We start from the raw sequence: 27,779 nt of genomic DNA, 5'->3' as shown, positions 1-27,779 counted from the left end.
GATGTGCTCTAATGCGCAATGGCAAATTTACGGTTTACACGAACACGTTACTATTTTTGTTTTACGAAGAAGTTTGCTTAGTAATTGGTTCACGTGTTTGAAAATAATTTGTTACTCTTAAAACATAAACGTGACCCCCCAAATATCGATAGTAAATCGCAGGTAGCAGTGGCCTTTACTTAGCGGCGATAGTGAACGGAACTGATGAAGTTTGTTACTTTCGGTTTACGTTCTGTTTTAGATGGCCGCCATAAAGCCACTTTCCGAAGGAAAGTCGTATCATTTTCATGTAATTTATAATCATGCTCCGTTGACGCATTTGGCTACCGATGATCAGAAATTGTCCCTTCGATTTGTTGAATTTCTGGTAGATAAGCTTTCTTCAGGTGGATACACGAAATGTTATTACCACGATGAACATTCACTTCCTGGCAGAAACGTCTTCAGGGAATTGTTTCGAGTATTGAAAGAATCCGAATGGACTGTTATTGTTTTGACTAAAGAATTCAGTACCAACGGCTGGGTGGAATATTGCAGGAATACGACATTTAAGAAGTTAATTGACGACAGAACAGAGGATTCATTGATACCCATAGCCCTTGGCAAAGTCACAATACCCGAGGAGTTGGGGGCAAGCCAATGGCTTTCTTTCGATGCTGATCCAGAAACGTGGAGTAAAGGAAAAGTTGAGAAAGTAGTAAAGGTAATAGATCTTTTCGCACAGTTAGCATTGTTACCTAATTGTTATAAAATGCTAAAATTTAAACAGGCACCATTGTGCCCTTCAGGAATTTGTGAGGAAAATGTCCCATCCAATAATAGTTATTAGATGTAATTTAGAACTCTAGTAATAGTACTTCAGACTTTCTCCATTGACAGAGTACAAGTTTTATTCTATATCTAACATTGGAGCAGCTGTGTGCAGTTCACATGGTTTTATTTTTTTACCAAATGTGTTTGCTTTTGTTGTTGTTGTAGGGTTTAACGCCATTTTTCAGCATACAATAGGCTATATACAGTGGCCAGTATTAATGGTGGAGGTAAAACCCCAGAAAGAACCACCGACCCACAAGAAGCTACTGGCAAGTTTTCTTACAGACCCACATTGGCGGAATCCGAGACTCGAACCCACGCAGACAGGTGAGATGGCAGTGATCCGTAACGGAGAGCACTTTAGACCACTCGGCCACTCAGGGCCCCCTGCTTTTGTTGTAATGGTGTGTAAATTAAATTGATGACATCTATGTAAATCTTAAATCAATCAAAGTCTTTTCAGACTCTGATTTGGACAATTCATATATTATGAAATTATCAACGTTCCTAAATAACAATAACAGTTTCTTTAGTAGGCAGGATTTAGATTTGGGATCTACATTAATCAGTAAACACATTTTTAAAGAGTAAAGAAAATTGTGCTGACTCTTAAACATAGCGAAATGTGTTATTGTTTTTCTGGAAACAAACTAATGATAAAAATGACACTATAATAAAAGTAAAAAAAGTATGTTAAATATAGAATAAAAGAGCATGATCTGCAAAAATGCATAGGCCTTGTCTTAAGCTCTCTATATTATGATAAAATAATATGATGATACTATTACTTTTACAAGTTACTAACACGATTTATCATTTTTGAAGAGTAAATTGAAACTTTTTGTTTAGAACAGGATAAGTAACACAGTACATAGAAGTGTGTGTAACTAATTAATTTAAGGGCCCAAGATCATCCAGGAAACAGCCAGGATCTATTGATACATAGCAGAGATCGACAGACACTTAACTGCTAAAAATAGCATGCCTATTTATATTTCGCAGACTCAGCTGCAGAATGTAGGACAAATAGGTTGGCTTTTGTACTACAATATAAATGTCGGAATACACTGAAAAGAATGAATCTATCACTGAAAAGCGAAAAAATCATAGTGCTTTAAGATATTAACATTGCATTGGACTTTGTTGTTGTTGTTTTAGGGTTTAACGCCATTTTTCAGCACACGATACTCTATACATGGTGGCCAGTATTAATGGTGGAGGAAGAACCCGGGAAAACCCCGGAAAGAACCACTGACCCACGAGAAGCTACTGGCAAGCTTTCTCACATACCCACATTGGCTGAATCCGAGACTCGAACCCATGCAGACAGAGGTGAGATGGCAGTGATCCATAATGGAGAGCGCTTTAGACCACTCGGCCACTCGGGGCCCCTCATTGGACTTTGTAACAATGATAGTAGATATTCAGATTGTGAACATATGACGTGTATTTTGGATTCCATTTCCAAAACTGAAAAAAATCTCAAGAAGTGCGGGCCTTAGATGCGTGCATGTGGAAGGGGAACTTTTACTAATGACAAAATCACAAGATGGACATATATCTGCAGTAAACATTTCGTAGGAGGGAATAGACCGAGGATGGATCATCCCGACCCTATCCCAGCAACACTTACAGCAAATCAGGTTCATCATTTACATCTATTTAGAAACTAGAACATGTTTCGATTAACATGGGGGGGGGGTGTTTTTAATCAATAGATGTGCTTGTAATGCAAAGCCTTTCAGTTCCGAGATACAGTGGCAGATCCAAGAATGAAACAGAGGGGGTCTAGATAAATAAATTAAAAAAATTAAAAAATTGTACACAAGAGCTCACACTTTAAAGAATATATATATGAATATTAACATAAATAAGATAACACACGTCAGATTTATTGAACAGAGTAACTTTGTTGCATAGTTTACAATAGACCAGTTATATATATATATGGAGTCCTGCCTCCTCGCTCATTTGTATACTTCAGAAGTATATACAGGCCTGTTCAGTGCGGTGGAGGGGGGGGGGGGGCGGTACTTAGTGTCCCGTCATCAACATAGATATCAGAAGAAAAAAATATTTTAACAATAAATGTTAAAATGTTATCCTTGCAGGTGTGTAAATTATGGTAGATTACTACAGGCTTGATATACAAAACTGTGAATAGATGTTTATATACAAAAAAATAACCTAGTAGTGGGACCCATGGGGCATAATTTATGTATTATCAGAATTTGCAGTTTATATATTACATTGTAGGACAATGTTACTATTCAAATGGCAGCATATTCAAAATGTAGGAACCTTTATTCAGATATTTCTTTTTATATGTGAAAATAAAAACACGAGTAATCAAACTTATAAATCTCACACATTCAAAATTCGACTGTGATATGTAACATATTTACTTATATCTTCTGGTTCATTTTGTAGATACCAGAAGAGGCCATTATGTATAGAGCAGCCCCTGATTGTGATGCTGGGACACAAACTACCTAATATGGCAGTGATGTGGTTGCCAATAAAAAATATAAAGGAAACGATGATTCCACTATGTTGGAAACTTCCTTTAGAAAAGACACAAGTTACATCACCAATATATTTTATTTTGATATTCTATCTAGCATTAAAATGATTCATGAATATTTCAGGATGGCATGTTATTTACTATATGATAAACATTTCTACATTGTCATCAGTTTTAAAACAAGTGTATTATCACTAAAAGAATATACAGCTTTATTATGTTGAAATGATACATGTACTTTGTAGATTAAATCTTCAAAATGTTATAAAAACATGAATTAAAACTTCAATATAGACTAAATAAAAAAAAGAATCATGTCAATTACTTTATTTTTACCTTTTTTGTCATATATATATATATATATATATATATATATATATATATATATATATATTTGTACACTATGGATATATATTTTCCATTGTTGAAGGCTCAAAAGATAAAAACAGCAATAAATATGCAGTTCCATTGTTTTGTATTTCCTTTCACATGCTATATTACCAGCCACCATCATTGTTTGTCACATTTTCACTGTTGTATATCACGTGATACACATAACACATTTACATGACGCGTCACCAATCTCTGCTATAGGAAGCCACTCTGGTGGCATTGTGGTTAGAGTGTCTGCTTCAGCTGTGTGAGGTCATGGATTCAATCCCTATCCGAGTCATACCAAAGACTTATAAAAATGGTACTGACAACTGCCTCGCTTGGCGCTCAGCATTAAGAGATTAGTGTTTGGACTGGTTGGCCTGGTGTCGGGATAATGTGACTGGGTGAGACATCAGGGAGGTTATTTCAACTTTTTTTCAGGGCAGGGCAAAACTTGTTTGGGGGGTGGTGGCAAAACTTGATTCATGCAAATATCAGCACGCTGGCTCAGGCTGAATAACAGCAAATGCCCCGCCTCCCAATGACTTCCCTGTGGGACATCATGCTGCATGTCTGTGGCATGATGCCCCAGTGCTAGATATCACTATAAACTGCAACACTGCAGACATCATAGCGATATGACTGAAAAATTGTTAATGCTGCATTAAAAATCAAAATCACTCACTCACTCTCTTGATATATAGAAGGATAGTTGTCAGCTTGCTGACCAAAGATACCTTTTGACTTATTTGTTTGAAGAATTAATGATAATAAATTTGTGAAGTTTTATTTGTTTTAGTTTAATATTGGGATGCAATTTGTTGTCAGTAATAAGATACATGATTAAGATATGTTAATTTAAAAAAATACATCATGGAAAACTTATTAACAATTCTAGCATAAAAGATAATTTACTTCATTATGATACTTAAATTACAAGAAAAAAATTACTAAACTCATTTCAATTTTTAAAAAAATTAGAAATAATAAATTTCAATTATATATATATATTAAAACATCAACCTTTGTGTCAACTATCCAAGACATACCTCTGCGTATTGCATTATTCAATGCCTAATCAGTAGGACCACCAGAAAAGAGCACAGAAATAATTTTATCAATGATCAGAATATCGCCGTCTTTTTCCTGACAGAAACGTGGCTGAAAACATCAGGCGATGAACCAAGTTGCATGGATCTAACACCCATCAGTTACTCCATCAAGTCGTTCCCCTCCACTCTCACAGAGCTGGAATTGCTGTCATCACAAAAAACTCTATATCAAACGTCTTAACCACCCCACAACCTTCAGTTTCTACCACATATCGTTTGAACTAGTCCAAACCACACTAACTCTGGAACAAAGGTCAGTCCATTTTTGCTGCCTATACCGCCCTCCTCCTAGTAGAAAAAACAAGTTCACTGAATCTCTCTTTTTGGAACAGTTTCCGAATTTCCTGGAGTATGGAAATTCGATAGGTAGCAACCTGATTATTCTTGGAGATTTCAACTTTCACTTTGTCCTGTAAACCCAAACACATCAAAACTCCTAGATTCCATTAATGTTTTCAACCTCAGTCATTTAATCAACCCACCCATAAACTTGGTCACATTTTAAACTGGATTCTACAAGGACCTGATGATAATGTTCTATGGTCCTCCCTGGTATCCCACGAACTTGCATCAGATCAACTCTGTATTATATGCCATGTTGACGTATCAGTCCCTAACCCTCCAACTTTATTTACTGCTAAGAGAAACCTCCATATGATAAATAGAACCAACTAATGCATGACATCCAAGAAAACATGACAACTTGCTTACCTCCTCCAGCAGAACAACTTGATAACTACCTGCGTTCATTGCTTGACAAACATGCCCCAGCAACTAAGAGTATAAATTCAAAAGTGTTCTCAGTGGTATAGCAGTGTTAGGGACCAGCTTCACACTGCTAAAAGAGACTGCAGTAAAGCTGAGAGGCTTTTGCTTTCCACCAGACTCGCTATATTCATAAGCAAATCTATGAAGCAGCTAATTCCTACAGTACATACTAAGATCATGGTAAGTTTCAGCTGAAAGAGCTTATCGAGATTGCTAACAATCTAATGTCAAGGAGGAAATGTACACCACTTCCAACTACCTTCTCTCCAGTTGACCTTCTGGACATGTTTGCAGATTTCTTCAGTGACAAAGTACAAACCATTAGAGATAAGCTTGACAACACAATTTCATTTGACTCGTCATCACCATACATTTGGGATTCAGAACTTCAGCAGCATCCATTTGCAGAATTTGAACCTGTCTCAATGGATTTAGTACGTACAGTTGTGATGAAGAGTGCACCAAAGTCATGTGAACTTGATCCAATTCCAACATCACTACTGCTTGAGTGCTTAAAATCCAGTGTTGCCTTCACTAACTGATGTTATTAATACCTCTCCTCTCTCTCATCCAGGAAATTCCCATCATCGTTTCAAAACTGACATTGTAAAGCTGCTGCGGAAGAAACCAACACTTGACCATAACTATTTAAAGAACTACTGCCCAGTTTTTAATCTCCCATTCTTAGAAAAAAGTTGTTCTATCCCAACTTCTATCTCTGGATTCAAACAGTCTTTTTAGCAACGTACAATTTGCATATCACCCTTGCCACAGTACTGAAACTACTCTTCTAAAAGTAGTTAATGACATTCTCTTTGCTTTGGATAGCGGAAAGATTACAGTCCTGATCCTCCTTAATTTGTCTGCAGCATTTGACGAAATGGACCATGATATATTCACCGTCTCCAGCATGTATTTGGAGGGGCCCCGAGTGGCCAAGTGGTCTAAAGCGCTCTCCGTTACGGATCACTGCAATCTCAACTCTACCTGCGTGGGTTCAAGTCTCGGATTCGGCCAATGTGGGTATGTGAAAAAGCTTGCCAGTAGCTTCTCGTGCGTCAGTGGCTCTTTCCGGGGTTTTTCCCAGGTTCTTCCTCCACCATTAATACTGGATGCCATGTATAGCCTATCATGTGCTGAAAAATGGCGTTAAACCCTACAACAACAACAACAACAACAACCAGCATGTATTTGGCATTTATGATACAGCTTTACTGTGGTTCAAGTGAACATTTTGGTCGACAGGACACAAATTGTGTCTGCAAATGGAATACACTCCATCACAGTTGATCTATGTTGTGGTGTTCCACACTCTGGTCTGTTGTTGGACCTGTTGTCTTCATTCTATACACTCAGCTGCTCTCAGGTGTCATAGATCATCATCCATTGTCTCACCAATTGTACACTGACGACACCCAAATATACAAATCTAGCCACCCATCTGAAGTTGATGCTACCATCCAAGGTAAAGAGAGGTGCATTTCTGATGTGAAATCATGGATGACATGTACCAAGCTGCAGATGAATGATGATACAACTGAGGCCATTCTGATCACAACACAAAGACTTTGTCATTCACATCCTTTACCTCAAACAGTAAATATCAGCAACACCAGCATTAAATTCACACAATCAGTATGAAACCTAGGTGTTACTCTGGAAAGTACTCTCACATTGCACCAACATGTCATGAACATATGCAAGGCTGCATATCTTGAGCTGAGACGCTTCAGATCCATTCACAAATATTTTTCAGTTGATGCCACTAAAACACTTGTGTGTTCATTAGTACTTTCAGGACTGGACTATTGTAAATCATTTCTGTCTGGTTCATCATAATACCTACTCCAGAAAGTTCAGAAAGTTAAAAACACAGCTGTTCGGATCAACCTTAGAGTACCACGATCAGAGTGCACATCCCCGCTGCTCTGTACCCTACACTGGTTATCCATTCAATCCAGAATCAAACACAAAATTAGTTCTCTGTGCTACGTTTCACTGAAGGACTCCAGTCCAACATACCTATCCAACCTCACCAGCAAGATACTTATGCTCCTCATCTTACAATCATATACTCATTATTCCCACTATGAAAACGAAGTCAAATGTACAATGTTCTTTTTTTTGCATACCAGGGTCCAGCAATGTGGAATTAACTGCCCACTGAACTTAGACACAAAGTCACAGTGATCTAATTAAAGAGTGCTCTTAAAACTCACCTATTTTGACTGCAAGAACAAACTTAAAGACCTAATAATGTTTCCTACCTTAAATATTTGCAGCATGTTTTGTATTTTTTCTAATTTCATGGTGTTTGTTTTTTGTAATCATATTATTATATATGTTTTTTATGTTATAGGTGTTGTCTAATCTTGCTTAGAGCTTCTAAAGATTTGGTCCTATACAAAGTCCTCATTATGATAAGAAATGAAATTTTTTAATTTAAAAAATCCACCTTACGTTTGGCCATTAGGTTCAGGTGCTATACAGTAATGAATATTGTTGTTGTTGATGTAGGGTTTAACGCCATTTTTCAGCACACAATAGGGGGCCCCGAGCGGCCGAGTGGTCTAAAGCGCTCACCATTACGGATCACTGCCATCTCACCTCTATCTGAGTGAGTTCAAGTCTCAGGCTCGGCTAACGTTGGTACATGAGAAAGCCTGCCAGTAGCTTCTCATGGGTCGGTGGTTCTTCCTGGGATTTTCCAGGGTTCTTCCTCCACCAATTATACTGGCTGCCATGTATAGCCTATCTTGTGCTGAAAAATGGCGTTAAACCCTACAACAATGACATCAGCACACTATAGGCTATACATGGTGGCCAGTATTAATGGTGGAGGAAGAACCCGGGAAAACACCAGATGAATATTGTTAAAAAGAATCTTATTGAAAACATCAAGTATCTTTCATTGTTTTGTAAAATATTTCACATAAAGGTGACAACATTTATGTTTGCATCTTTTTACAGGACCAAGACTCAATAGTGGCTATGTGAAAGTCAATTAAAGCAGGATTCTATATGGATGCATTCCCTCAGGTTTTGAAATTTGGAATTTAAATGTGACCCATTTCGGACATATGGAATTCCAGACTGTTCATTTTATGACACGCATTGAGCATTAGTCTCTATTACCCTTGATTTGCATAATTATCTACTGAGCAGGTGCTGTCAATTACAAAATTAAAAGTATGCACCAGTGATTGGCATTTGCTAGACTACTGTTAACTGGCCAGTAATATCAAGACCAATATAAAATCAGAATGTCTGGGGCAGAGCTACCACGTCACTGATGTCAGGCTTAAGTCTACATAACTGGAATTAGGTTAGATTATTCTGAGATTATCTTCAGCATTTATGACAATTAAAGATAGAGGGAATCAATTATAACTTGACTGCATTGGCTTCTGATCCAGTATCAGTGTTTGATTGCACATCAAATTACTATCAGTTACACAAAACTGTGGAAAATATAGCAGTTCACCATGCCAGTTGTCAAATATAAGTGGAACAACTTTGTGTTTTGTTGGCATTTAATTTGCTTTGATTGACAAAACATTAAAACTGGGGGTGTTTTAATTATTGTATCATTTGATAAGAATTTGCTGGCAATTAAGAACAGTAATTTATTTTGTGCTTTGGAATTATTTGAGATTGTAACGAGATGTATTTGAACTATTAAATCACAATTGCTCAAAGAACAATATTTTCTTTTTTGTCTTAGTCTCAGAAATTTCCTGCCAGTGATGATCTTTCTGACCATCCGATTTTAAAGAAACAGAAAGTTAGTAACAACTCCAAGGAGGAGAATAAATCTCCAAAAATTGTAAGAATACTTAAGAAAGAGTGGAAACTTGGATTTCTATGGGTTAAAAACGTTGTGAAAGATGGAAATAAAGTGATGATATGTGACTGGTATAAGAAAGCTAGAAAATCAAACTTGCTTGCCACTGAGTGCAGTTCCAATGCGATTGAATTAGGTAACACAGAAAGTAGATATTTGATTAATATGTAACATTCTTAATTTGTATGGGTGTATTTTTTTTTTTGTGGTGTTGTTGTTTTGGGTTTAATACCATTTCTCAGCACAAGATATGCTAGACCTGGCGGCTAGTTTAGCTGGTGGTGGAAGTACCCAGGAAAACCCCGGTAACAACATCAAACCCATGGGAAGCTACTGGAAATCTAATCTTTCTCACATACCCACATTGGCTGAACCTGAAACTCAAACCCACGCGGACAGACTGAGGTGTCATGACAGTGATCGGTAGAGGTGAGCACTTTATGCCACCCAGCTGTCTGGGGCCCCTGTTATTTTTACATTTAAAATGATTCAAGTTCAAGGAGTTAAAAAGAGAATATATTGAGGAAGTTAAAAATATAATAAGGTATAACAATCCTTTTTCTGTTTAATATAACACATATACTCATAAATAAATAGAAAGATGCACGCTTGTATAAAAGTCATTATTAGCCATGTTTGTTGAACTGTCTGTTTTTGCAAAATGCTGTCAAAGTGTTTCACTTTATTAAACATTAGACAAATCTAAACATCAGTTTGCTCCACAAATAGTGGGCAGTTTCATCTCCGAGCTCATGACTGTCTAAAATTTAAAATTGTGTATATCCTAAACCAAAATGCATCCTTGACGTATGCTTGCTGCTAGTTTGCTGGAAGCCCAGAGATCATAAAAATACGATTGTCATTTAATCATTGTTAGCTTGTACATGCTTGTTCATGCATGGGAACACGTCCGATAATTTTCTTACCAGCATTTTAAATCTTCTGCTTTTTGCAAGCTTGCACAACTTGAAAACTTATGAAAGGCACAATTTTTTAGACCCAATTTATTAGATAAATTTTGTTCTTACTGTCCAAATTTCACTCTCAAGGAATATTTTATCATAATAAAATATTAATAAAGTCTGAACTATTTCAAGCGATATATTTGGCTAACTCTTTGATGTTTATATTGATATGAAGCAACATGAGGAACAGCATCATTTGTACAAATAAAGATGTTGATAGAAGTATATTAGATGTAATGGTAGATATGTCCAAACACATGCATGCTGTAAAATGCCTTTAAACTCAGTGTGTAATGCAAATGAGAAGGCATATAAATTTATAGCTGTTTTCATTTTGATGTAAAATTTGAGAGATGCTACGATTGACAAGTGTTTTGAACAGTAGTTATTCATTTTTATTAAATTTTATATTCTAGTTCATTATGAATTACTATATTAAAAATGTACATACATTATTTGTGTTTGTAAATCACCGATGAATCTACTTCAGAACCATGAATTGTTATGTCTTCTAAGTGCTGTACACATGTAGATTTGTATCTTTGAAGTGCTGTACACCTGTAGATTTGTATCTTCTAAGTGCTGTACACCTGTAGATTTGTATCTTTGAAGTGCTGTACACCTGTAGATTTGTATCTTTGAAGTGCTGTACACCTGTAGATTTGTATCTTCTAAGTGCTGTACACCTGTAGATTTGTATCTTTGAAGTGCTGTACACCTGTACATTTGTATCTTTAAATGCTGTACACTTGTAGATTTGTATCTTTGAAGTTCTGTACACCTGTAGATTTGTATCTTCTAAGTGCTGTACACCTGTAGATTTGTATCTTTGAAGTGCCGTACACCTGTAGATTTGTATCTTTGAAGTGCTGTACACATGTAGATTTGTATCTTTGAAGTGCTGTACACATGTAGATTTGTATCTTTGAAGTGCTTTACACCTGTAGATTTGTATCTTTGAAGTGCTTTACACCTGTAGATTTGTATCTTTGAAGTGCTATACACCTGTAGATTTGTATCTTTGAAGTGCTGTACACCTGCAGATTTGTGTCTTTAGGAAGCTGCATGATAAACTATAGTCCTAATCTGAGATATCCTAGTGAAGTAGTCTGCAGATTTGTGTCTTTAGGCAGCTGCGTGATAAACAGTAGTCTTAATCTGAGATATCCTAGTGAAGTAGTCTGCAGATTTGTGTCTTTAGTCAGCTGTGTGATAAACTCTAGTCCTAATCTGAGATATCCTAGTGAAGTAGTCTGCAGATTTGTGTCTTTAGTCAGCTGTGTGATAAACTATAGTCCTAATCTGAGATATCCTAGTGAAGTAGTCTGCAGATTTGTGTCTTTAGTCAGCTGTGTGATAAACTATAGTCCTAATCTGAGATATCCTAGTGAAGTAGTCTGCATATTGATTTGTGTCTTTAAAATAGTCCTGATCTATGCTAAGTCAGGATCAAGATATTTCACCAGGAGGTATGAAGATATGTACATTCTCTCAATTAACTATGGTTATGTGATAATAGTAGTTTTAAATTTTGGTTATTGATTATAGGTCATGGTCCTACATCCCCAATGATTTTGTACTTATAAAAATTGCAATAAATCCATGAAAGTGATCGATATATGAAAATACAAGAGGACCATGTCATGGGGTGTAGAATGCATATTTATATTGGTAACTGACAAAACTGCTATTGTCATTCTACGTTGGTAGACACCATTGTTTATTATGATTGTAATCAGTATCATCATTATAACCTAGGTGAGTTACTTAGTTTTCAATGTAGCCACATGTTTGGTGAATGAGATATGAAATTCACCACACATGCAAAAATTGTCCAAACTTTCATGGCCAATTCACTACTTGTGGTGATTGGTGACAGGGTTGCCCACCCTGGCATTATAATCTAGGAACTTCAAATTTTAGAGCTGGGACTGCAACTTTTTTCAAAGTAACTTTAAAACTCCTGGAGATCCTGGAGTTGGGTTTTCAAGGCAAAGTGAATTGCATTATTATCCAGCTCACTTGATCTTCAAACATTAGGCAAAATTTTCATCTGCCGTTCATCCTGGGTGGCTATCCCAAAACTGCAGATGTCTATTGATAGCTTACCTCTGTAAAATTTTACTGTGAGAGTACTTGCTCAAATTTAAACTCACCACCAGAAAGTACAAGAAACTAATACGAGTAATACTTGGATCAAATGACACACCTGCTGATAAATAATTATTTTATACAATATTTTGCAGGTGCTGGATGCTGGATTACCAGTCAGCAGACCAGAAAGTAACACCCCCAAACAAGGTGAATTTTTTAAAATAATTTGTATGTTTAATCCTTTTGGGCTTGGCCAATGTGGATATGTGAGAAAGCTTGCCGGTAGCTTCTTGTGGGTCGGTGGTTCTTTCCGGGGTTTTCCGGGGTTCTTCCTTCACCATTAATACTGGCTGCCATGTATAGCCTATCTTGTGCTGAAAAATGGCGTTAAACCCTATAACAACAACAACAACAACAGTGTTTAATCCTTAAAAAGATATATGGTATGCAATGATCATCACACAGAATTAAATTTGTTGACATCAAAGTTCACATACAATCTTTGCAAAACATTTTAGTACAGTCATCAAATTGTGACAGTATTATCATCAAAACATGAGATACAGTCATCAAGACAAGATGGATTTGCCATCAAAACAATCGGCCATGTTATGCAGCTATCAAAAGATGATAAATTGATAATACAGCCATCAGAACATACAGTTAAAACCATGTAGCCATCAAAACATGATGGTAAAGTTATCAAAATGTAACACTATATCCAATCAAAACGTGAGAATATAGCCTTCAAAACATGATGGTATACTAAGCCAGGCCATCAAAAGGGATGAGTGACCACCAGGGGTACCATTTTGCTGAGGTTGTGATATATTTTTCTGATAGTTTGGGGCATCGAAGGTTACACTCACCTGGAATGCCATTTTGTCCAGTGCAGATTGACAGCAGCCCTGACTCAGTCATCAAAACATGATAATAAAGCTGGGTACTTGAAAAACATTTGTTCCATGTTATTTTTTAATGTAATGCAATAAGCACTGTACTATACCACAGTTGTCTTAGGGACCAACAATTTAATGTACTGGAACTGGGGCCAGACTTGTATTTGCTTAATTTTTCTGTCAATTTTGGGAAAAATAGTTTCCTCTGATTTATTTCAAAACAACACATTCTTGTATCCATGATATTATTTGTAAAAAATATTAACTATATTGAGATAAATGGAAAATCAAGTTTAGATCAAAAGAAAATTCTGGTCACACCTGCCATTGCAGAAATTAATGGCCAGCACCATGTAGTGGATGAATTTGCTATGTGTATATTGGCTGTTTTATAAGTTGAAATCTAAAAGATGTAACTAAAGGATTAAGGTGATGCTGTTAATGATATGCTTACATTTGAGAGCCTAAAATCAAAAGTGATGATACTGCGAAACCAACAGTTTACTAGTACAATTTTAATTTAATATTGACAACACGCTAAACATTAAACCCACTCAAGAAACAAATAGTGGACTTGAGAAAAGCGCATAGAGTTCAGACAGGAACTAAGTGCACTCCTGAAAATTATAGGATGATTCACAGCCTGACAAAGAAATATGAATACTTAACACATTCAGGGACCCTGGGTGGCCAAGTGGTCTGAAGTGCTGGCCTTTACCGATCACTGCCATCCCACTCTGTCCATGTTGATTTGAATCTTGGGTATGTGAGAAAGCTACCAATAGTTTCTTGGGGTCAGTGGTTCTTACTGGTAATTTCTTTGGGTTATTCCTCCACCAGTTCTACTGGCTGCCATGTATATCCCTCTCTTGATTGAACTGAGAAATGAAGTTAAACCCAAAATAACAACTTGACGGATTCATATACACTGGTAAAGAACTAAAAAATGCCTTGTGATTTCAGTTTTGTTTGAATTAAAAAAATTCAAAAGTTGGTTTTGCTGTGAATAGATGTATACTTCACAACATTCCCATTGGCCACCATGTCAAAATTGCAATCAAAGAAGCATAACTATATAGACAAAACGACATGTTTATTTTGTTCTGTGTGGGAGGAAATTACAAGTTTGATGCAATATAGGAATATGTTGAAGCCTGATATGTTTGTTCCTAAATTGTATTAAATGATTTCTTTCCTCGACTTGGAACAGAACACTTATATGATTTTGTATTTATTGCATTTCCCCATTTTAGTCAAGCAATCCTTTCAGTTTTTGTAATGTATGCTTTGAAAAATATGAATTAGGCATTTAGCGTTTTATGAAAGTTATTATAAACCTCAGAAAAATCCCAATGTGACATACATAACCAGGGTTAGACCAAGATATACACTATGCAGTTGTGTGAGCAGTCTGTCTGCATTGTTGAGATTGTGATTTACTCTTTAGCTTTCTGTTTTATATATGGTATGTATGGATTGATTTAAACTGAAGTGACATAGGCAAGTTGATCTTTCCTCACGTCTCTAATGGAACAGTGATTTTGGACCCTTTCTTCATACACAATACTTGCTGAATACACATGCTCCACTTCCAAGCAAATGTCAGTGTGAATTGCACTGATTAACAAAATGTAAATAAATTCAGTTTTATACACAAAGCTCATAATTTTACAATACTTTCAAACTCTATTTTTATGTTTTTATTACAAAACATTACTGATACATTAAATTGATATATTAGGCGTGTATTTTAACAAAATGAAGATTCAGTCTCTTTCTAACATGGAAAGAAACATACAGTTCCTAGAGTGTCCCAGTAACGAAAAAGTCTCAACAGTATTGTAACAAAATGTATATCTTCTAACTTTGCATCATATTCAAAACAGTTGCTGTTCTTTGTGATATGTCTACTTTTATGTTGCAAATGCATGTCAATTTTATCTTAAAAATGCCTAGACTCCCTGACTTGACCACCCCAGCAGATGTATGTCAGTTTTATCTTAAAAACGCCTAGACTCCCTGACTTGACCACCCCAGCAGATGTATGTCAGTTTTATCTTACAAACGCCAAGACTCCCTGACTTGACCACCCCAGCAGATGTATGTCAGTTTTATCTTAAAAATGCCTAGACTCCCTGACTTGACCACCCCAGCAAATGTATGTCAGTTTTATCTTAAAAACGCCTAGACTCCCTGACTTGACCACCCCAGCAGATGGGAGGATATGCCTTCACATCCTATCCGGCATTACTTCCCTTTGTTTATCAGTTTTATCCTCCAATTTACTATGCAAATTAGATTCCTGTATGCATGCAATCTTAATAGAAAAGGTCCCTCCATTTAAACTTGCCAGCTTTAAAAGATTTGATATCGTGAATCATATTATTGAAACTCTGAAGCTGAAATGTTTATCTTTCTAATTTTGGTTCTGTAGATAATTTATATTGTGGTATATCTCTTGGGAATTAAATGCGGTATAAAGTATTTTCTGGATGTGAGGCCTTGGCACTGTGAAATGCACATAAACTGTTCATTGCTACTTAGGTACTCACCCAATATCCCTAATGGGAAATGCACTTTTGTGATTTTTGCCAAACTCGTTACCAAAAGGGTGCAGGCTTGATTTCTGCCATCATACCAGCATAGGTCAGCTACCATGATATGACCTTGAGTAATTTATGTATGCATTTTAAGAAAAGTAACTCAGCCATAAGCAGGCCAGTGTGACCTAGTTTCACTCCTAATGGGCCTTTGTTTTGTTAGCCAGTCATTCATTACACCAACAATATCCCAAACCCATTTCTAGATTCTGGATAGGTAGGTCACTGTCTAAACTTAACTAATAAGACCGAACTTTTATGCTAAAATGTTGTTTGTATTTTTACACCCTCAATACATTTGACTCTAAAGTAACTATGTTTATAAAGATTGTAATGTGCTTGTATCACAAAGAAAATAAGTTAACCATTCCAAAAGTAGGTAAATTAAATAATTTTTCAGGTTTGTATTTTCATTATGTCTTTATGTTGACTGTTCCATAAATGGACCTGTTGGCAAATGGAATCGTATTTACAAGCAAACACCTTATTTGATTTGCACATAAATTCTTATAAGTAGCAAAAATTCCAACCCTAATGAAATGTACTTTTATAAATCTGCATATACATTCTGATGAGCAAAGGTTTTGTGACTGAACATTTTCATAATTTTTTTACACTGTTTGAATTGAACAAATTTACTGAAACTTTTATTTCTTTTGATTACTTTAGACCCTGGAGATGGGAGATCTAGGACAGAAGGAGGTATGTTGATTGCCAATCCACAACCTTCACTTCAAGATACTTCAAATACTGCCCAGAATTGGAATGAAAAGGAATTAAGCCTCTGTTGTTTATTTGCTAAGCTCCTTCTGTCACAGACACAGCCAATAACACCATCAGCAGTAGTTGAGAAAGACCCATTCCTCAGGACAAAAAAAGGTTTTCTACACATTAAGTTTTATTTGCTCCTTAAGGCTAAATGAACTTAGGGTATGGCCTGTTCCCATTATCTATCAATCAGCATTTGCTTCCTACAACTCAGGAAGTCATGGTTATGATTCTGTTTATTCTAAAATGGTGATATTGCATTGGCAACTTCGACCATTTTGTTGTTGTGGTAGGCATATATGGATATATGTAGATTACTACCTAGATACTTGTGATCAGAAAATGATATAAATATTAACAATAAAAGAGATAATAATTTTGAAATTTGAATTAGAATCATATGTTGAAGAATGGCATGTCAATTAACTTTTAAATTTCAAATTCTTTTCTGCTCTATGTGCCCAGTACAGTGTATGTAATGTAGGCATCACATTTCCCATGAAATGTGCACAATGTTACAAGTTAATAACATCTATACACTCTTTTTCAGGTGGTGCTGGAGGAGACAAAAAGTCTACATGACATAGATCCTAGCCAATTTCATTAGCTCCATAATAGTTGAAGGAAGTACCATTCTTGAGTTATTCATTAATGGGTTCAACAGGACATTTTTATTTATCTGAATTTTGATGTTTTAAATTCTACTGATGTTAGTTTAGTTTAGTTTGGTATTTTACTGTACAATAAAACAATTAGGTTATTTACTTGAACCTGACCCAGTCCAGTCCATTGGTAGGATTCAAACTTGCACCCATTTGTGCATGAGACCAGCATGCTAAACACTGAGCTGCATGATGGCTCTTGCTTCCATTAATTACCTCTTAGAGCAAATTTATGGTTCGTTCTATATATTCTCCATTATTATGAATTATGGTAATACTGAGAGGTGAAAATTATTTGTTAAAAATACATAGTTATATTTAAATAAGCTCTCTCACAATCTGATATCAACATGGCAAGCACATAGGTTACTTGGAAGCATGAGCTATAATAATTTGCTACCCATGGAGTGAAAAGGATAATTTTTCTATCTCAGTGTGCAGGCTAATGAAAAGTTACACTACCTGCCTAGTTGTAATTGATAGTCACCCATGGACCCGAAAAAGTCCTATATTTTCCTTTCTTTTGAAGAGAACTGTAATAAACACATGTCAGTCCATGAATGTCAAAAGGAGATGTCAGCTGTAAAGATAATGCAGGTGTTGTTGTAATTATGATAAAAGCTTCCTCTCGATTGAAGAAACCTTTCTTATGAAATAGATCTTGGTTACAAAATGAAAAAATTTAAAATGGAATAAAAGCATTTATTTCATTACACTGACACATTTACAGGTATTTACAGCAAAAATAAAATAAATTTTGGGTTTTGCAGATTTGCATGAAGCTGGAGGCAATTTACCTGCCAGTAAGCACCTGCATTGTTTTTTTCTCTTTCATTTGTTTTTATTTTTAAGTTTGCTTTTTTGTCAAGTAAACAAGTGGTTTGAGTTTAGCCATGGGACAATAACAAGTGTTAATCCTCTGCACATTATATGTATACTTTGAAAAAGTACAATAATTTGTTTTAAGATTTCTTTGAATTTACTAATCCATATTCAGTGTGACACTTTAATGTATTGTTTTTTTAAGATAATTGCTACTAATTACTATGCATATATTACTGTTAATTGTATTTAATGAAAATCATTGCTACCAGCTCAATAATTTTACTGGTGTCTAACAATGTCTTTACTGAGAACCAATTATTTTTTATTAATTGAGTAAAGACATTAAAATAGAAACAGTGACATGTAAATGTCCCGTAAATTTTGATAATAACATATAAAAGACAGTTTGTCATATTTGACATAATAAATTCTACTGAAATCCTTAGTTCCAAATACCATTTTATGCATGCATTTATCATTAATTGTAATCGATTCCCATGCCTTGTTTTTAGACAGAAACACTTATAAATCAGTTTGTACATAATGCTGGCCATATTTAAAAAACGTACATGAGCAAATTGTTCATGATGAGTAACACACTGGAGTATATATTAATTTTAGAAAGCAAATAGTAACCTATTCATATCTGACTAAATTTAATCAATAATGAGATTTGCATCCTCTTGGTCATTAGTTTGAAAACAAGCATCAGAATACAAGTTTTGCGATTTATCGATCTTGATTGAAGTTAATTTCATTGTTGCTTAAATAAAGGCAAACATAATAACACACCAGGTCTCCTTAAATTGTGCACACAAGTGTCAATTCAGGAACAACAATTATTATTAAACATTGTCCCAAAATTGTAATGCACTTCACATTCATTTTTCTATGCACAAGGATTGCACAAGTTTTTAAATTGAGATAACTTTCCCCATCCCATCTGCAGAGGTTGAACTCTTTACCCCCATCTAGGAATCTGTTTTGCACTATTGTTAGTTTTATAGCTGATATTATGATAAGAATTCTAGCAGTTGTGCCGTAACACTCGAGACATCAAGTTGTTATATGTTGTGTTTAGTTTGGGATGAGTTTTTTTATTTTCTTCAGCTTGTTGAAATTCAAGTGATTCTTTTCCCTGGAAATACGTAAGTGCCCCGATAATTCTTTGACAAAGACATTCCTTGGAAATTATACAGAATTCAAAAACTGGAATAATATTTTCTGTGATTCAACAAGAGACTATTGACACAGCAGTACAAAACTGAAAATTGCAGATGTCATTGCCTTCCATCTTGGATTTCATCGGGATTTTGACTCTTGATTCACCTAGAACTTTTCATTGATAGGACTTGTGTATTTTAATTCTTGGATTATTTTTGGACATAATTCACAATACCAAAAGTTCGTTTACTTATTTTTCACTTAGTATTTTAGGGAAATAAATTATTTGTTTAATTTTATAAAGTTTGTTGTCTTCACTCTTTTCAGTTACTTATTTCAAGAGCATAGACCATAACAGTGTATAAATCATTATTTGGCTCTAATTAATTGTATCATTTTCATTGTCAAGCCTGTGAATGGGGAGACATAGGTATCGCTGTTCTGCTTGCGACATCAACACTGTTATCATTTGTATAATTTAAAATTTATGAAAGTTTAATTTAAATTATTGTTACATCTATGTTGCTGTATTCAACTGAAACTTGGCTACATTATTGCATAAAGTTTGGGACTCCTCTGCCAGAATATGTATCTGAGTTATTTATTGAAGTTAACATACTCTGCATCATGTACCATAAACATGTTCACAAAGCCAAAGATTTATATTCAGGGATTGAAATTTTACAATCAGGTACAAATCTCATGTATTTTGACTAACAGTTTTGTTGTGCAATAATAATACACAAATATATTTTTTATGTATGGAATTCTAGTGAACCTAGTACAGTATATATTTATATTCATTTATGGAACACTGGTTAATTTTGTATGTATGTGTTGTTAAGTATAAGATACTAGTTACTCTAGTATCAACCTGTTATCATGTATGGAATATTGGTTAGCCTTGTATTTATTTGTTATCTTGTGTTGAATAATTGTTAACCTAATATATACATCTTGTATGGAATACTGGTTAACCAAGTACATGTATGTACATACTATCATGCAGACCTGCCAGCTCTTATGATACTGCCATAAGTCTTACGAAAATTACTCTTTTAATATGGACTTCCTGCATACCAGCAAAAATTATGGAAAATTATCGTTACCAAAAAATCTGGGTAATTGGTTGAGCCGTGTTTTATTTGGATCAGATTTTATCTTAGAATTAGCAAAGTTAGTCGGGAACCAGACTGACTTTAAGGCAGCACCCCAGATGCTAGAAACTGCACCTATTTGCTCAGGCAAAGCATCTGCATGATCAAACTGTTGATTATAGACTTTTTAAATATGGCATCCCGAAAGCAATGCATGTTTAACATGAAAGGGAAAATAATCTTCTAGAAAAGTGTTAATAATCAACACAAAAGAATAAAAAGTAATATTCAGATTCTTATGAATAAAAGATGGAAAGGACACAATTATGTTTATTCAGCATCACATGCCAATTTGAGTGTCTTGTGGTAGGAGACATGATTGCTGTCATCGTGTGGAATGGAAAAGAATTTCCAAGAATTATATCAAGATGAGAGATAGCAACAAGTCATTGAGCTGCATAGGATTTAGAACAAAAGTTTGTGCAACTGTACTAGTGGTAAATAAAGTATACGTGTACATTACAAACGTTTCAGTTGAACATAATGTTTATCATCGATGCATCAAACTTTTAATTACATTTTCCAGCTTTAGAATAGCAGGTATTGATATTTTATTGCACCTTACTGAAAACTGGTGATTCTTATGGAACCAAATTGATTGCCTTAATGAGACGGACTCATCAGGGTTGGCAGGTCTGTATCATGTATCAAATACTGGTTAACCTAGTACAAGTATGTACATGTGATCATGTATGAAATACAGGATAACCTAGTAGGTAGATGCCATCATGTATGGAATACTGGTTAACCTATCAGGTACATGCTATCATGTATGGAATACTAGATAACCTAGTAGGGAGATGCTATCATGTATGGAATACTAGATAACCTAGTAGGTAGATGCTATGATGTATGGAATACTAGATAACCTAGTAGGTATATGCTATCATATATGGAATACTGGTTTACCTAGTAGGTACATGCGATCATGTATGGAATACTAGTTAACCTAGTAGGTAGATGCTATCATGTATGGAATACTGTATAACCTAGTACATGTATGTACATGCTATCATGTATGGAATAGTTGTTAGCCTGGTTGGTACATATATTCACCATTAATAATGAATGCCAATATAATGTTATTCTGTGATATAAAGTTGCTCATGTTGAAATTATTTTTTTTGAGGTTTTGCCTACATATATCTGTGATGAATTGAAATATTAAGCAGATAATGCCATCTGTTATATGATCATATCTTTGTGGACCTTCATACTTCATTTTTAATTGCAAACGTTTATAAATTGTTGTAAATATTGAATTGTTTTGGAATTTATTTTTTGCCGATGTTTTACTTCTGTTGAAAGTGCTTTCTGGATACGGACATAGAGGTTTGGTAAATGTGCTGTTATGTCTGTCTGCTTGACACTTAAAATATGTACAAGTACAAATCCAATTGCTAAGGCACAGGTAGCTTTCTTGGTTGGTGCCTTGGCTTAGTAACAGTTTTAATACAGGGTTCATATGGTCTTTGACAGTTTGGGGAAAATGAAGTAGCAATTTCAAGGTCTTGAATTTTTTTTAAAACTGAGCAGATTACCCTGAGGTCTTTAAAAGTCTTTGAAAATTGAAGAACAAAAAAACATTTTAATTTCTTTCAGTAATCACCACTAAAATTTTACAAGGTTGTTAGATTTGGATGTAGTAGAGTTTTCTTGATTTCTTTCTTTTGACAACCCATTCAGTTTCATTTCATCATTAAACAATATTATAGTATTTTGCATTCGTTGTTTTCTCATATAACATAACTTATATACAAAATGTTAGTGAAAATAGGTCTTGGAAATCTATGTGGTCTTTGGAAGTTTGGGAAGTCTTTGAATTTATCATTCAGAATTCTGTATGAATCCTGTAATAATAAGACTGATTATACAGTATCTCTTCTACAACATTATATTCTTCAAATTTGATCCAATGTACACTGCACATGTGTCAGATGCTTAAATATACTTAGTAATATGGTAGATTGTACAATAGATTTATGGTACAGCTACTGCAATATTGACAGATTTATATAATAGGATCACAACTGTGTAGATGTGTTATTGTTGCAGTGACTTCAACTACAATATGTTATTCATGATGGAAACTATATTAGGATTCTACTTATGTTGTATTTTGTGTTGAATGCAAAATGGGTTATATTTCTCTTCATCTGTTCGACTTGTATAATCAGGGGCATCTATTTGTAATGGTGGAAGCACATTCCAGTTTTGGTTTTACTAAGCTAATTTATATTTTGTTTAAGAAATCCCAATACACTTGATGTTTTGTTGTGATACGTAGAGTATTCTTTAAGTCGACTGCATGGATGTTTATCTTGGATGATGTCACATTTCTTGATGTTAAACTCCATCTGACGTGTTACTCCATTTAACCAGTGTATCAAGACCTTTCTGTAGAAGCAGGCAGTCGATGAAGCAATTCACCATAAAAGGTCATCAGAAATGAGGCTGACATTTGCATGTAGGTTGTCAGCAATGTCATTTATACAGTTCAGGAACAGAGTTTGAAAAAGTAATGTCCTCTACCAAGACAGGATGGTTGTTGACACAGTAGAGTACAATCTGTTGTTGGTCTTGTGGGCTTGAATTAATTTATGTCTGGGTGCCTCATGTGATTCCATAATATGATACCTTTGTGCAACATTCTCTGGTGTTTGGGACAATGTCACTGGCTTTGAGATGTCTAATAATATGGGTTTATTGATTCGGGTACCTTTGTCCATGTTCCTCATGATGTCATCAGTAGTTACAAGGAGCTGTCTTGCATGGCCTTTGATGTCCTTAATCGTTTTAATGCTGGTCTGGGTGGTCCATTATGTGAGAGACTGATGTATTCCAGCATTGTTGATACAATAGCACTTAGTTATTAATATGTATGATGTATTGTTACTTTATTCTGAACTTAGAAATATTGATGCATTAGTTTCAGTGATCAACAGTAGACATTTGGTATTGACTTGTGACTGATTTCTTCGAAAATGAAAGTACTTGAGGGGTGTTACATAGGTGTGGACCTGCAGCAACATACGTTTATATGGTCAGACCTAGAGACATATTCAGTTCTTGATGCACTTTTAGATTAGTCAACTTTTGGTGAATATTGATTTTCAGAGAACTTATCAGCAAGGTCGATACAGTATGTGTATAAATATTGCTTTGTACCACTGTTGGGGCCCCAAGTGGCCAAGTGGTCTAAAGCGCTGTCCATTACGGATCACTGCCATCTCACCTCTGTCTGTGTGGGTTCGAGTCTCGGATTCAGCCAATGTGGGTATGTGAGAAAGCTTGCCAGTAGCTTCTCGTGGGTCGGTGGTTCTTTCTGGGGTTTTCCCCAGGTTCTTCCTCCACCAGTAATACTGGCCGCCATGTATAGCCTATCTTGTGTTGAAAAATGGCGTTAAACCCTACAACAGCAACAACAATTATACCACTAATTGATACAGTATGTGAATGAACATTGCTTTATACCACTAATTGATACAGTATTTGTATGAACATTGCTTTATACCACTAATTGATACAGTATGTGAATGAACATTGCTTTATACCACTAATTGATACAGTATGTGAATGAACATTGCTTTATACCACTAACTGATAAAGTATGTGTATGAACATTGCTTTATACCACTAATTGATACAGTATGCGAATGAATATTGCTTTATACCACTAATTGATACAGTATTTGTATGAACATTGCTTTATACCACTAATTGATACAGTATGTGAATGAACATTGCTTTATACCACTAATTGATACAGTATGTGAATGAACATTGCTTTATACCACTAATTGATACAGTATGTGAATGAACATTGCTTTATACCACTATTTGAAACAGTATGTGTATGAACATTGCTTTATACCACTCATTGAAACAGTATGTGAATGAACATTGCTTTATACCACTAATTGATACAGTATGTGTATGAACATTGCTTTATACCACTAATTGATACAGTATGTGAATGAACATTGCTTCATACCACTAATTGATACAGTATTTATATGAACATTGCTTTATACCACTAATTGATACAGTATGTGAATGAACATTGCTTCATACCACTAATTGATACAGTATGTGAATGAACATTGCTTTATACCACTAATTGATACAGTATGTGAATGAACATTGCTTTATACCACTCATTGAAACAGTATGTGTATGAACATTGCTTTATACCACTCATTGAAACAGTATGTGAATGAACATTGCTTTATACCACTAATTGATACAGTATGTGTATGAACATTGCTTTATACCACTAATTGATACAGTATGTGAATGAACATTGCTTTATACCACTAATTGATACAGTATTTATATGAACATTGCTTTATACCACTAATTGATACAGTATGTGAATGAACATTGCTTTATACCACTAACTGATACAGTATGTGAATGAACATTGCTTTATACCACTAATTGATACAGTATGTGAATGAACATTGCTTTATACCACTATTTGAAACAGTATGTGTATGAACATTGCTTTATGCCACTAATTGAAACAGTATGTGTATGAACATTGCTTTATACCACTAATTGATACAGTATGTGTATGAACATTGCTTTATACCACTAATTGATACAGTATGTGAATGAACATTGCTTTATACCACTCATTGAAACAGTATGTGTATGAACATTGCTTTATACCACTCATTGAAACAGTATGTGAATGAACATTGCTTTATACCACTAATTGATACAGTATGTGTATGAACATTGCTTTATACCACTAATTGATACAGTATGTGAATGAACATTGCTTCATACCACTAATTGATACAGTATTTATATGAACATTGCTTTATACCACTAATTGATACAGTATGTGAATGAACATTGCTTCATACCACTAATTGATACAGTATGTGAATGAACATTGCTTTATACCACTAATTGATACAGTATGTGAATGAACATTGCTTTATACCACTCATTGAAACAGTATGTGTATGAACATTGCTTTATACCACTCATTGAAACAGTATGTGAATGAACATTGCTTTATACCACTAATTGATACAGTATGTGTATGAACATTGCTTTATACCACTAATTGATACAGTATGTGAATGAACATTGCTTTATACCACTAATTGATACAGTATGTGAATGAACATTGCTTTATACCACTAATTGATACAGTATGTGAATGAACATTGCTTTATACCACTATTTGAAACAGTATGTGTATGAACATTGCTTTATGCCACTAATTGAAACAGTATGTGTATGAACATTGCTTTATACCACTAATTGATACAGTATGTGTATGAACATTGCTTTATACCACTAATTGATACAGTATGTGTATGAACATTGCTTTATACCACTAATTGATACAGTATGTGTATGAACATTGCTTTATACCACTAATTGATACAGTATGTGAATGAACATTGCTTTATACCATTAATTGAACAAATCCAGTTTCAGCATGTCTTGTGCAGGATACTAAGTAGCCATGGAGTTTTGATCAGCGTTATTTTCATATGCTGTTGTTGTTGTTGTAAGGTTTAATGCCATTATTCAGCACAATATCGGCTTTACATGATGGCCAGTATAAATGGTGGAGAAAGAACACTATAAACTCCCGGAAAGAACCACTGACCCACAAGAAGCTACTGGCAAGCTTTCTCACGTACCCACATTGACCGAACCTGAGACTCCAACCCAAACAGAGGTGAGATGGCAGTGATCTGTAACAGATAGTGCTTTAGACCACTCATCCACTCAGGGCCCCATTTCATTTGCATGTAAGTGTGGTTTTCAGATGTTAGTACAACAATCTCCTGTTGGGAGCAGAGATCTTTCACAATTGCCACTTCGGTGGTCATTTTTTGGTATCCATAACTTTCGATAGAATCCATTTTAGTGAAAGTCTTGAGGGACAACACACTTGCATTCATATAAACAACCAAATGCAAAAATAAAATAAAAATATTTTGTTGCAGTACTTATTTTGTTTCTATAATACTGGGGGAAGGGAGCAATAAACATTGAATTGCCAAAGATAATGGCTTTATTTTAGTAAAGAGGGTTTATGATTATGAATCCCAGACAGCATCTGTCTTCATATTTTGTCTCCAGCAGTTGATGACACCAAGGGGTGTATATAAGTTGATAGCCCGACCATATTCTTGAAGAGTGTACTGGTTCCTACCATGTGAGACAAACATATTTTGATGTCCTTGGAAAAACTGTATGATGTAGCACAATAAAAAATCTTGGACATTTTAGAAGGAAGGTGTTTTAATCGTGTCTTAAGGATTTTACATGTGTTGCCTTTTGTGTTATATGCATAAATTTGCCAAAATTTTAACATTGTTATGTTTTATATTTTATCTTTTTGTGCTTAATGTTCACATTTATTTGGAAGAACTTGTCTTCCTAAATGTTTCATGCAATTCATGTTTACCACTCCAGTGTCTTGTGGTTAGAGCGTCCTCCTCAGATACGAGAGGTCGTGGGTCATGGGTTTTGATCCCCGACCGAGTCATACCAGAAACTTACAAAAATGGTACTAACAGCTGGCTCGCTTGGCGTTCAGCATTAAGAGGTTAGTGTTAGGACTGGTCGACCTGGTGTCAGGATAATGTGACCGGGTGGGACATCATGCTACATGTCTGCGGCATGATGCCTCAGTGCTAGACATCACTATAAACTGGCACATTGCAGACATCATAGCGATATGACTAAAAAATTGTTAAAGCTACGTTAAAAATCCAAATCACATCACATCAATTCATGGTTATATTTTTCAAAATTTAGCTTATGTTCACTACATAGCCACTCTTGTGCTTGGTGCTATATGGGATACTACATACATACATAGGATTAGCTTCACAATCCTTCGGATCAAGGGTTCTTCTAATTCTTGCAGTAGTGGTGATGACTTGTCACTGCAGCCATTTCTAGAAGAGCTGCCACTGCAATTTATGGAGTTGAAGCTGTTCCATCTACTGCTATCCAATTGCAGCCTCATCTGTTCAATAGTGTTCATCCAAGGCATTTTATTTATGTTCCTCATTGTACATCCATCACCAATTGCCATTCATTGTCATCCAGAAGTAAATCATAGTGCTGACCAAGCACTTGTTAGGATTCAGAACCAGATTTTTCATTTTATCTATTTTGTGTTTAACACTTTCCATTTGTAACAAAGCTATACTCACTTTTGCTGCT

General features: G+C 35.1%; 1 protein-coding gene across 1 annotated transcript; it reads left to right on the top strand.

Annotated features, from left to right (window-relative positions):
• LOC149783201 (uncharacterized) lies at window positions 1-26,916 on the top strand. The gene is made up of 4 exons (XM_089931435.1): window positions 1-703; window positions 12,648-12,702; window positions 16,664-16,873; window positions 17,313-26,916. Exons 1-4 carry the CDS (start codon window positions 242-244, stop codon window positions 17,342-17,344), a joined length of 759 nt encoding a protein of 252 aa, XP_089787561.1. The 5' UTR covers window positions 1-241; the 3' UTR covers window positions 17,345-26,916.
• Window positions 26,917-27,779: the final 863 nt, after the last annotated feature.

The sequence above is a fragment of the Sinohyriopsis cumingii genome, chromosome 14, assembly GCF_028554795.1.
Source record: "Sinohyriopsis cumingii isolate HCF-2022 chromosome 14, ASM2855479v2, whole genome shotgun sequence".
In the NCBI taxonomy this organism is placed as follows: Eukaryota; Metazoa; Mollusca; class Bivalvia; order Unionida; family Unionidae; genus Sinohyriopsis; species Sinohyriopsis cumingii.
The sequence above is the reverse complement of the archived record's forward strand: the minus strand, read 5'-3'. Positions and strand labels throughout refer to the sequence as shown.

Excerpts from the sequence above, each read along its gene's own strand:
- LOC149783201 (XM_089931435.1), top strand. The coding sequence starts at position 242 with ATGGCCGCCATAAAGCCACTTTCCGAAGGAAAGTCGTATCATTTTCAT. Across the intron at positions 704-12,647 it reads AAGTTGAGAAAGTAGTAAAG|GTGCTGGATGCTGGATTACC; the intron begins GTAATAGATCTT and ends AATATTTTGCAG. Across the intron at positions 16,874-17,312 it reads ATTCCTCAGGACAAAAAAAG|GTGGTGCTGGAGGAGACAAA; the intron begins GTTTTCTACACA and ends ACTCTTTTTCAG.